Below are 12,350 nucleotides of genomic sequence, written 5' to 3' on the forward strand. Positions count from 1 at the left end.
TCCATTGTGTTATTTATCTTTTTCTTTTTTCTTTTTGCTTTACATCTGTTGTGTGTTTCTTTTTTAATTCCATTGTGTATTTTTGTGTTTTTTTGTGTGCTTTTGTAGCATTTTTGTATTTTTCTGGCCCTTTCTTATGCTGCAGTCTTTTTGACCTCTCAGGGCCACCACAGCAAGGAACACTCTGCTTTGCACATTGTCGACTTGCACAGAAAAATACACCTAACATGCACATGTATAATTTGATCTGCTGTCTCTCAATTACACCTTGTTCACTCTTTGTGTGTGCGTGTGTGTTAGCCGTGAGGTGCAGGAGTGTATCCCTCCGCAGTTCTACAGCAAACAGGGTTCACAGCAGTGGCTGAACATGACAACACAACACATGCAGCAGGTCCAGCCCTTAAACCCACACCAGGCCCGTGCGCAGTTCCTTGGTAAGGCAACAGTTCTTTGTGAGTGTGAAAGATACTCACAGTTTGGCCATTTAACTTTTACATATGTCGTATAATATTAATAACTTTTGCATAGTTAATAGAAAAGCCACTTGCATATTCTGCCACAATTCTATTAGGATAAACATCTGGTAAACAAAAAAAAGGCTTATTCTGATCCAAAATAGCAGTTCTAAGTTGATATGAGTGCAGCAAAGTGTCTTCTTGGAGCATTTTTGTTGGAACAGTGGGAAAGAAAATGTTCAAAAGCACGCTGATTTGTCACGACATTTTCTGTAAACATCTTTACCTCGCAATTTGAATGTGGCAGCTTATCAGAAGTGAGCTTTGGTGTGTTTTTGCCCAGGTCTGGTCAGTGCCTTCCCCATGTTTGGCTCCTCCTTCTTCTACATCCAGAGTTCTGGCTCTTCCTCCGTCTACGCCCCATGCATCCTGGCTGTTAATCTGAACGGGCTTCATTTTCTTAACAAGGATACACATGTGAGTCAAACAAGCATTTAACCCGTTTACTGATCTATTGTGATTTAAAAATACAAAAAAGGCAGAAATTTTATTATATTTAAACAAAGCTTTTGGCTCCCTCTCTTGGTTATGGTGTTTACTGACTCTCCCATCCATCATTTTTTAATCAAATCTAAATTACAAATAAAAAAAAATCTATGCAAGACAAAATATAACTTTTAAAAATCTTATATTTTATATCTGTGTGTCCCTTGAATGCCTATTTATATGCACATTGGTGTGTTTGTGTGTGATTAGGAGACTATGGTGCGTTTCCCTCTGAAGGAGATCCAATCAACTCGCACTCAGAGGCCAACATCTGGCTCCAGTTACCCATATGTGGAGATCATGATAGGAGACCTGCTTAACCAGCGTGTCACACAGCTGCAGCTGGAGCAGGTGGGTTTATAAGACATAGATGGAAGATTTAGATGTGTGTGTGTAACAGTGTCTGTATTTACAGTGACACGTTTCTGCAATCAACATGTGACTGAGGTGCACACTTTTAGCTTTAATTCAAGGCGTTTAATGAAAGTGTTCCATCAAATTTTAAGGAATTAAAGTGATTTTTATACTCAGTACCCCATTTGCGAAAATCTTTCGCAGTCAACGACAGCTTGAAGTCTACAACCCAGGGTCATCACCAAATGCTTAGTTTTCTCTCTTGAGATGCCTCCCCCAGGCTTTTACTCCAACCACATTCAGTTGCTGCTTATTTGTGGGTCTCTGCCTTTAGTTTTGCATTTGAAAACTGAAGAGCATGCTTTATTGGTTTAAGAAAGATATCCCATTTCTTTGCCTTGAGAAACTTTTGGGTTGCTTTTGCAGTTAATGTGTTATAATCTGCAGTCTGAAAGTCTGGACTTCAATCACATATTGATTGATTTAAAATTCACTCTGATGGTGTACACAAGCAAAATTACAAAAGGAAAAAGTGTCCAAAGACTTTAGCCCCTAACCGTACCACTGTGCAGTCTACATTCACTCTTCATCTTAAGTCCAGTGTTGTTTCTTTAAGGATCTATATGATGTTTTCCAGGGACTGGAGCTGTGCCGAGTCATCGCCATGCACGTGGAGAACATGCTGTCAGTCAGAGAGAAGAGACTCACATTGCCACCAAGTGAAATCACCCTGCTATAACACAAAGATGAAGATGACATATACATAGAAATCACAGTTTATGCCTTAAAATGTACTCTACCTCTATTCGTAAGACAGGCTATTTTTGTATGTAAAGGCACTGTTATGTAAGTTGATAACTTGTTTATTGTGATGATTTTGAAAAAGTGCTTTTCCATTATGGCCATGACAATTTTATTTTTTCTTAATTGATCGGCTGTTTTCTTAATGAATGATTTGGCACATAAAATGTCATTCATGTCAGTCACATTCCGGTTTTAGGAGAAACTTGAATGAATGCCTCAATCTTTAATGTTTATAGTTTTACATAATCATCCAGAAATGTTTAAGATCTTGTCCAATATAACTGTAAGGGTTAAGGTCTCCTTGTTTCCATGCCCCCTCTTTAGAAAAATAGCATGATTTGCTTTGTTCTTGGGACAACATTAATTTAGTGTAGCTGTGGTCTTCCACATGAACAAAATCAGGATGCCAGTTTATTGCTGTATAACAAACAAACCCGTATAACCTCATCTTGATTTTGACATTAATGGAAACTTTTGGTTTGATAGGATAAATAACTTTTTCTGACACATTTCTTATTCTCTGCTTTGCCAAGGGGCAAAGTCTTTTTGGCACATAAGCTTTGAGGCCACATTGCTAACAGTTTGCACTAACTTAAATATTTTATTTTTACAATTAATTTTTTTGCAAATAGCAGTTTTACATAACTATTGCATGTGAATAATAAATTAAAGCTTTAGTATAACAGTAGTGGTGTGTGAGTACTTTCTTATTTTTTAGCAAATACACAACAATGTATATGAGTTAGCTGGAATTAAAGAGTATAGAAAATCATTGGTGAATAAAGTACTACTAAAAAAAACAACTAGTAGAATATAATTAAAATAAAATATATGCTAAATATAGCCTTCAATTAATGGTCAGATTTGCCATTTTTTTCATGTTTTTCTTCCTAAACAGGAAGTATAATCATGTTTGAAGGACTACTTCAAAGATAATTGAATCTGTCTGCTTCCATTATTTATCTTAAACCCAGTTTTTGACATGTTAAAAAAACAACTTTACAATAGTTAAAGTAAAATATTTACATTTTCTCCACAGTTTCAAGTGAGAAAAGTTAGCCGTTATTGGCTATTTAATCTCTGGCCGTTCCATTTTGTTTAAAGGACCTCCCAGTTGTCGCAGTGTACAGATTCAGGCAGCTGGGACATACCGCCGGTGTACCCTGTGCTACAAACTGAGCATCCCTCTCGCGAGCCCTTGGTTGTGTAGGCGTTGCTGAGTAATTGCTCGCAGATTTCCTCGTCCCTATTGGTTACCAATAACGGGATCCGTGTGAACCGGGAAGAGGGGGGGCTGCTGTGGTCAAACCCACCACGACCTAAACAGCACCAGGAGGGAGAGGAGGGAGGAGAACCGCAGCAGGAGCAGCAGAGGCAGTAGTGTTGTACCCCCGCTTTCAGCCTGCATGGGCTAGTCCGTTAGCTAGCTTAGCATCTTCCGACTGCGCCGAACCGCCTCTAGTGCCGCTGAGAAGCTCGGGTCGATACCTCCGTGTTACCCTCTCCGTCCCCTCGGTCCTGCCTCCCCTGTGACCGGCTTGAAGATGATGAAGTTTAGGTTTCGTCGGCAGGGCACCGACCCGCAGAGAGAGAAGATAAAACAGGAGCTTTTCGCCTTCAACAAGGTAAAGTAACGGGACAAGAGGAAAGAGAGGGAGATGGTATTCCTCCTCTCGGCTGGTTCCCCTAAACTAAACGACTTATTTTATAAGTATAGATAAAAAAAAGCCAGTACTTTGCAGCGTTGAAGTCCGGCCACTCCTCTCGCGCTTGCTGTTTTCTGTCCTACTTCGCGGACAGAAAGACAGATTAGCTGTGAAGTGCGGGTGGTGTGTTTGCAGGGCGCTTTGTTGATGTGTGTTTAGTGGCTGTTGAGTTGTTTTCACGGCGTGTTAATTACCCCTCACCCAAACCAGGACCTCGCTCAAAGTGAGCACCGAGCAGCAATCAAGGAAAACTTGTCTCTGTAGCGCTAATATTGCTGTAATTAACCACCAACAGAGGATTGTGTGGGTGTTGGGGATTATCAGCATGCAGATTAACGGGATTAAATTACAATACATGCTTTTCCAGCAGTTTGATGCTTCGTGTGGTGTGACCCATCTGTCATGCAATGAGCAGGGGTGGCTCTCAGCGTGATGGCACTTTTTACTCCTCTCGTCTGGTTTTAGTAGAAGCTGCCAGAACTCTGCGTGCAGAAGGGTTTTTTTAATCTCTGCTGCTTTTTTGTTGTGCAGAGTCCTCATACCCCTTGTTCCAGTTCTCGGGGGTCTGTGAGTGCAGCCACGAGTGTCGGGTTTCATGCTGGCATCACATCCACATGGATATGAACCAGTTCATGTACAGTAAATCTGAGCGTCCTGTGGTAACATTCAGTGGTGGTGATGGTGGGTTTCCCCTCTGGACAGTCAATGTAAGAGCTCATTTCAGTTCTACTTTCAGTATAAGCTGCATCTTGTCACCCAGATCACTGTTGCTACACTGGTGGGAACATAAAAGTAGCTTGCACCACCCAGATCTGTGGAATGTATTGATAATTCTGCATATCCAGTGTCAGCTGTAGTAACTTACCTAACAGGGTGTTTCTACGCTCATACTGAGCACTGCAGTGGCCTTGAACTCAGGTTAGGTGAAGGCACGGTCTGCATGCTGTGTCTCAGAAAGTGTCCCAGAGAGCCGGGCTGTCTGGACCTTTTAAATGTTGAAAGAATCAAGTTTGTCCTGCACACTGGATGCGATAATGATATTAACCCTTCTCAGCAGGATTGTTTAGGACTGCGGTGCAAACAACACGATGATGACTGATCTTTATCGTTAAGAATCAGCACTACAGTAGATTTATTTCTCCAGAATTAAGTACTTTAAGTTGACTTGCACTCTGAAGTCAAGAGTCCTCTTTTAAGCCATTTTAGCAAATGAAAGAATGGGTAATGTAAAAAACATGAACCAGCGCATGTCCTGGAAAATGTTATTCAGCCTTTCGTGGCTCCTAGAGTCACACTTACATGACCTTGCAGACTTGGGTAACCTCAGTTGTCTGAGTAGCATGAATGAGATGGCTCACTGTGGCCAGCACAGTGACATGAGCGCTTTGACAAACTGTCCTTATATCATCCCGCCTCAGTATCTGCATTCCAGCCGAGGCCCTCATTGAGTTTGCCATTGAACGGTTTTAGATTGTTTTGTTTTTTTTCCTTAGAAAATTAATCAGCATCTCTTTTGGTAATAGAATGATCAGGTGTTTGTTTTGTTCATTTAATTTTTTAATTTAGTTACGGGATAAAACAACTCTCACAAATGTGGAAGTAATTGCTCTTGTTAACTTCTCAAAAATGAGGTGTGATCATTTATCTTTTTTTTTTTTTTTTTTTTTTTTGTCACTGATTCCTGATGATATCCTATGTGGAAGTAAGCTTTTGCGTGCATGTGACTCAGGTGGGCAAAAACTCCAGAGCAAATCAGTTTGACATCATTGTTGCCGTTACACAGCTATCAGAAATGTATTGACGAGAGTGATTTAATGAGAGTTGGTGTATTGCAGAGTCATATCTGATAAATATATTTTGTATTTTGTCAAACAAAACGAGACATCTGAGCGAATCGCCCACTAGATAAATGCCTTTGTGGTAGGAGAGTACAGTTAGGGCCATTATTTGTTGGACAAAGACATCATTTTCTGTTGTAATTTTGCTTCTACACACCACCACAGTGGATTTATAATCAAACAACCGGGATGTGATTGAAGTGCAGACTTTCAGGGTCATTTTAATAGGTTCAACAAAAGTGCTGCGTTAACTATTTAGAATTTACAGCCATATTTATCCACAGCCATCCATTTTCAGAGACTGGAAATAAATTGAAAAAATAAAGGATTTAAGGAATCCATGGGGATCATGAAATGCTACGTTTCCCACCATAAGATGCTCTCCTCGGCCTCTGCTGCAGCCAGCTTCAGTTCCTGCTTGTTCCAGGGTCTCTCTTCCTTCAGTAACTAAAAAGACACGCTCTGTTGGGATGAGATCAGTTGATATTTATTTTCCTTAAGAAACTCTTGGGATGCTTTTGCAATCTGATTTGAGTCATTAACTATCTTCACTGTGAAGTACCATCTGGTCAGTTTTCAGCTGGATCTGAGCAGAGGGTCTGGTCCTGTACATGTCACAGTTCATCCTGCTGTTTCTGTCAGACTAGACTGTGGCGATGATGCACCTTCCTTCCAAAGGAGTGCTCTTTTGCTCAGTTAGATTTTAAAAGTAGTTCTGTCATAAAACATTTTAGTTGTCTTCTGTGGTCTTTGAGGCCTTTTGGCTTTTCTGAGTATGTGTCAGATTGTTTGGTCACTTCTAAAGTTTTTGCTGTTTCTCTAATTGGTTTATTTTACTTTTTCAGCTTCCTCCTTCACTTGCACTGACAACTCTATTTATCTTCTACCCATAGTTCCAATAAACAGATACCAAATGGCACATCAACTACTGATCTTTTATCTGCTATTTTGTTATGGAATAATGAGGGAACAGGCTTCACATGGCCATCCAATTAATTTGGACTCTCTGAAAATGAGGGACTGTGTATAAAACTGACTGTAATCCATAAACAGTTAATGCAACACTTTTGTTAAACGCCTTGAAAATAACACTGAAAGTCTACACTTACAATCTACAATTGTAAGTCTGCAATCATATCTTCTTTGAGATGTAAAGAGGCCAAAGCTGCAAAAATGTTGTCTTTGTTCAAATACTTACAGACCTCAGTTTTTAGGTGGGGAGACACTTAAACAGCTTATGTTCATGTTAGCTGAATGATGATTCTTTGTCTGAATCTCTGATGAAAGTCCATGGACTGTTTGTTTTGCTGTAACAAACATACACGCGCGCGCACACACACACTTTTGTAATGTTTGGCAGCAGCTGCCAGACTGTCACAGACGTTGTCTCTCTTCAGGAGGGTTGCTTTGATGTGACTGTGTGTGTGTGTTTGTGTGTTTGTGTGATAGGGACAGATCGCACTGCACCGGCACTTTAAAGACAGAAGAGTTACACTGCACCGGCACTTTAAAGACAGAAGAGTTAATGTTTTACCTTATGTCTGAGTTCAAGCAAACAGCCAGGTTCAGTTTTTTCAGTTAGCCATGCCGAAACCTCGAAGACCTCCACAACCTGTTTTTAAACCAGTTTTAGGTGTCTCTCTACTGGTTTCTGTTCCCGTTTTCTCTGTTGACATAAACACTTCTCCAGCTGTCTCGCCATCTCCTGACATGGCCTTAGAGAGAAAAAAGCTGAGATTTTATGTTAACCCAATTTAACAAGGTCTGCAGCGCATTACAATAAAGCAATGCTGCTGCCATCAGTACTTTTTAAACAACTTTCCTGTAACTTTATTAAGGGAGTCCTCCCTTTTAGACGCCTCGCTGACTATATTCAGCGAGTCTGACAAGCAGAAAAAGACACGCAAATGCTCAGACAGAACTGGGTGCATTTATGGAGGAAAGTCTGGAAAAATAAATGCAAGTGTATTTGTTGTTGTATTTGTTGTGGCATTTGATAAATCTGTCTCATCAGTTTGTCTTCTCCACTCTTTCTCTGCCTGGCTTTCTCTCACAGACTGTGGAGCATGGGTTCCCCCATCAGCCCAGTGCTTTGGCCTTTGACCCCAAGTTGCAGCTTATGGCCATCGGGACAAAGTCAGGAGCCATCAAAATGTATCCTTCTGTCAGTGAGCTCATGCATCTGCAGAAGTTGTTTTGGGGGCTTGGTAAGGGTTGACATTTTCAAATAAGAAACCTCAGAAGGGAAAGAAATGAAGAAATTTCACAACAGCATCACACTTTTTAAATGAATACATAGCATTAGACTAGATTAACAGATCATATTGCAGTCCATTTCTCAATGTGGTCATGCTGTATTAGTCAAGGCATGCATACTACAAGTGAGCTAACACAAAGCTGAGGTGACTGACTTGTGTTTGTGTCAAACAGATTATAATTTATCATATTTTAGGTTGTGTCATGAAGCTTATAAAGACTTAGGGGACAGGAAAAGATCTAGGAGTACCTCGGATAAGATTACAGAGATTGTTTCTCTTTCACTGCTGTCAGTTTGCATCTTTTGAAGTGCTGCTCTGCTTATCTCACATACCGTTTTGCTTTAGCTGTGGGTTTGTGGCAGAAGTGTTTCATGGATGTGTCATCTTTTTTTTTCATGCTCTTTAGTAAAAAATGCCCATGTTGTAGGATGACAACTAGTTATTCCTTCAGCTGCTGTTATTGCACTTTTAAAAAGCACCAGGTCTACAGTAATCATACTCTTTATTGCTTTTAAATAGAACTATATGTTATGGTCTGTCTTTCTCAAGCTCCACTTTTTGGCTTTTTTTTTTTTTTTAATGTTGAGGAATGTCTGATCAGTCAGGATTTGCAGAAGAGCTGTTTATATAACATCAGTTTGGTAGAGCAGTGAGCTGCTGTGTGTGTGTGTGTGTGTGTCTTTCTGCATTACTAAGGTGGATTGAAGAGGACCAGTGTGTCTCAAGATTTTCATGTTCCAGGGTTTTATTTTGAAAGTTGTGACGTTAGTCACATATTTTTACCACACCAACTGTGTTTCTAGAAAGAAGCCTACCATGCAGCCTGTGACCAGAGAGGTTGTAAAGAAACCCTCAATTTTACTATAATTATTCCTCTAAATAACTGACATTTTACTTGCACTCACATTCTGACAAGTGGGGTAGAAAATATGATTGAAATGGGGGTTTTTTGTTTACCATCCGTAGCATCATCTGGTCACGTGTACTTGCATCCCCAAGTAAGTTGCTGGCGAAAAATGTCATCACAGCCAAAAGGATGGTCAACCAGAAGTATGAAAATGACGCCAAGCCTGGAAAAAAAAATAGATAAACAACATCTTTGTTGCAACAGAATTTAGATGCTGGCGTTGGAGAAGATTTCATCCTCAGAGGCTTAGAATACCTTAAATGCATTTCTTGGTGTGCGGTCAGCGGGGGAATCTTAACCCCCCGACCCAGGGAGTGGCAGTGCGACGTTCACTCTGTTTGAGTAATGCCGGATGAGCCGAGTGAAGCTGTGCTGAGAATCTGTATCGGGTTTGGCTCATGAGATGCATTACGACAAAGCCATAATCTGGCTCAGGGTGTCGGTTGTGTCAGAAATTCCAGCAGCTCTGAGGCTAGTGCTTCATCCACACCAGCGGCTCCGTGACGTGTTGTTGATGTCTGTTATCTCTGTGGCATCCAACTCTGCCGTATTTACGCCGCAGCTTCTAGAGTGAGTAGCAGTCTGCTGCTGTGGTGTTGTATTCAGGATTGCCCAGAGTTGGGCTTTCCTCCCTTTCATCGATCAGACAGGCGAACTTCACCAGAGTAAGGCCTTAGGTTAAAAACGAAACGCTGGGATATATTAAAGCTTGCATTAAAGGTGTTTCTGCACAGATTATAGTAACTGTGCATGGATGTGTGTGTGTGTGTGTGTGTGTGTGTGTGTGTGTGTGTGTGTGTGTGTGAAGGGAGGCTGCTGGCTGTGTGTGCATTAGGCTGGAGAATCAACTCTTTCACATTCAGAGGTGGGGGGGGAGACTGGTGGTACCAGGCACTTGCACTGCAGAGAGGGATGGATCGGGGGGGAAATGGTGAGATGGAGATAAACGGCAGCAGTGAAGACAAGGGAGTGTGAAAGAGACAGTGGGGGAGGCAAAAATAACTCCACTCCACGGCTAAATGGCTGTATCTAGCAAAACTAACCCATCACCCTGCCTTTTAACAAGACTCCAGCTGCCGGAGAACATTTACCTACTGAGAATATTGGCAAAGCTTACAAAATTGTTATTGCAGAGTCTTTGTTTGATGCACTCATCGCATCATTGCACACCTTAGCCTGTGGCTCAGGACCACCTAAAGCTGGTTAAGTTTCCCAAGTAGTTACACGAGACACTGTTATAGAGGGCTGGACCAATAAGCTTATAAAGAGATAAAATTAATATTGAGGTCACCTTTTTGGTGCAGTCCTCTACAACATCCCAGTTTCTCATGTGGCCCCTCGGGCAAATTAATTGCCGACCCCTGAGCTAAAGTTGTAAGCTGTTTTAAAAAAAGTGTAATGGTGCCCAAATCTGAGAGTTCTCCTAAATGTAATAAAACTAAACACTTGATGGCAGTGAGATGGGTTTCTTTCCTTGGAAGAATGTTTGTCACAAAGAGCTGCAGCTAATGATTTTCACTGGTTAAGGGTTTTTATATTAACCTGATGGAGTTACAGTAATGTGGCGGCTGTGACTTTTGGTGTTGGATGACGTTTGATCTTCAGTAGAAATTCTTAGAAAAGGAGGGTCACAGAAAACTCGGCCAGCCCGCTGGCTAATCACTGCTTTCCATTCAAGCAAGAGAAAAAAGAGCCAAACCATACACTACAAGGACAAAAGTATTGGGCCACACCTCAGTCTTTGAATTCAGGTGTTTTCAGTTTCATTGCCACAGGTGTATAAATTCAATCACCCAAGTCATGCAGTCTGGCTTTACATGTGAAAGAATGGGTGGTTCTAAAGAGCTCACTGAATTTGAGTGTGGGGTTTTTAATAGTGTAGGTTTAGTTGTAAATGCTTTTATTTAGACTTTGAGAAGCTGAGCAGGAGTTTTTTTTTTTTTTGTGGAGGTGAAACACCATGTCCAGCTGGTATTTTTTAACAAAGTGGCAGGTTAATTAGTTGTAGATTTCCATCTGGTGGTGTTCCTATCTGTAGATCCACCACATTTGGTATCAATAAGAACAATGTGAGAGCAGCAGCACCAGATTCCTTAGGTTTGTTGTTTTTCATGAGTGTCCTGTTGTCTTTGAGTCTCAGCCTCCGGTCATCTGCATCTTGTTTTCTGTTTGATTTTAGCTGCTTGTCTGAGATCTGGTTTCTTCAGAGAATTATGAGTGAAACTAACTGCTGTTTACTAATGAATACACTGGTGTTAAGGTCATCTTATGGGTTTCCCCAGAAACTCTTCATTTCCCCAAATCTCTGTAGACACTACAGAGATCTGCATGACACTTTGAGCCACAACAGCCACATTAGTGGGAAATTCATTGGAATTTCCCTTTATTCTCTCAGAGCCTACTACTTGTTTGTTTTAACCTTTTACAGTGATATACAACAAATAATAAACTTGCAGAAAGCAACAGGGTTTTATTCCACCTCTGAATTCAAGGTTGGGGGTAAACTAGACAGACAAGCAGTGAAAATGAGGTTCAGGTTTGTGTATGTGAGCGTGTGTCCACATTCCTTGTTAATCTGACAGGCTCACTGACTTTGGTTTGACCTGAAAGTGCCTGCCAGCATACCTGTACTGTAGTACACATTCACAGCCCTGTAGAGCCAGATGTGCAGGCCTGCTTTCTGACGCTGATGCCTGAACTGTGCGGAGAGCGTGCCGAGTAGTAGGACTAGAAAGTTGATTGACTCGGTTCACAAAAGAAGAGTAGAAAATTGCAAAATTTGTGGTACTCGTTTCATTTGAACTCATGCTCTCCGTCCTGGCACCACGTCTCCTCCTCTCCTCTTGTTCAGCCTCTCGTTCAAGTTTCTCACTTGCTCCCTCTCCTTTTCTCCTTCTCTCGTTCTCTGTGTTTATAAAGGCAGGGTCATATTACACCCTGAGAGTTTCTGCTTCGACCACAGACTGGGGCTCAGCAGAGGGAAGGGGACAATGTGGTGTGGAGGGTTTTTTTTTTTTTTTTTTTTTTCTTTTTTTTCCCCCCCTATCATCTGTGGGGGTGGTGGGGCGACTTAGGAGTCTGTCTCCTGTCATGGAATGCATGTTGCGTTGCCCTGGGTTAACCCTCCCTCATTGTGTGTGTGCGTGTGTGCAGATCGGGTGAGTAAGAGCTTTGTTGCTGAGTCGAGTCTTAATAAAGGGCGCTTTTGAAATGGTTTCCAAGACGACCATTGCAGTTGCCTGGGATGAGAAGTACTTGCAGACTGGAGGGTTTTAAAAGTCTGCAGCTAAGCACATCAGACATTAGAGTTTGGTGGTAAGAAATGCATCGGTTAAGGGTAAAAAGGTCAGAAAATGCTGCCTACGGTATTACAGAACTTCTTTGCGATGAACACATTTATTTCAGAATGACAAGTCGGGACTCTGATTACTTCTAGACAATGCGGTACGTGCTCAGTCGCACAGACACACTGACCATTAATC

At 41.4% G+C, this 12,350-nt stretch overlaps 2 protein-coding genes across 3 annotated transcripts in view; both read left to right on the forward strand.

Annotated features, from left to right (window-relative positions):
- Nucleotides 1–2,830, forward strand: part of myo15aa (myosin XVAa) — a 46,325-nt gene extending 43,495 nt beyond the window's left edge. Inside the window, 4 exon segments of the mRNA XM_039611573.1 lie at nucleotides 301–434; nucleotides 799–932; nucleotides 1,212–1,352; nucleotides 1,993–2,830. Coding sequence (XP_039467507.1) covers nucleotides 301–434; nucleotides 799–932; nucleotides 1,212–1,352; nucleotides 1,993–2,094 — 511 coding nt within the window. The 3' untranslated portion in view covers nucleotides 2,095–2,830.
- A 411-nt stretch (nucleotides 2,831–3,241) lies between these two features.
- llgl1 (LLGL scribble cell polarity complex component 1) overlaps nucleotides 3,242–12,350 on the forward strand; it is a 33,840-nt gene continuing 24,731 nt past the window's right edge. The window contains exons 1-2 of one of the 2 annotated variants that reach the window (XM_039610887.1): nucleotides 3,242–3,784; nucleotides 7,760–7,857. In XM_039610887.1, the coding sequence (XP_039466821.1) occupies nucleotides 3,704–3,784; nucleotides 7,760–7,857 (179 nt within the window). In that variant the 5' untranslated portion in view covers nucleotides 3,242–3,703. The remainder of the gene's footprint in view (nucleotides 3,785–7,759; nucleotides 7,858–12,350) is intronic. The other variant, XM_031738054.2, reaches the window with a different exon arrangement.

This window comes from Oreochromis aureus, linkage group 4 (assembly GCF_013358895.1).
Source record: "Oreochromis aureus strain Israel breed Guangdong linkage group 4, ZZ_aureus, whole genome shotgun sequence".
Taxonomy (NCBI): Eukaryota; Metazoa; Chordata; class Actinopteri; order Cichliformes; family Cichlidae; genus Oreochromis; species Oreochromis aureus.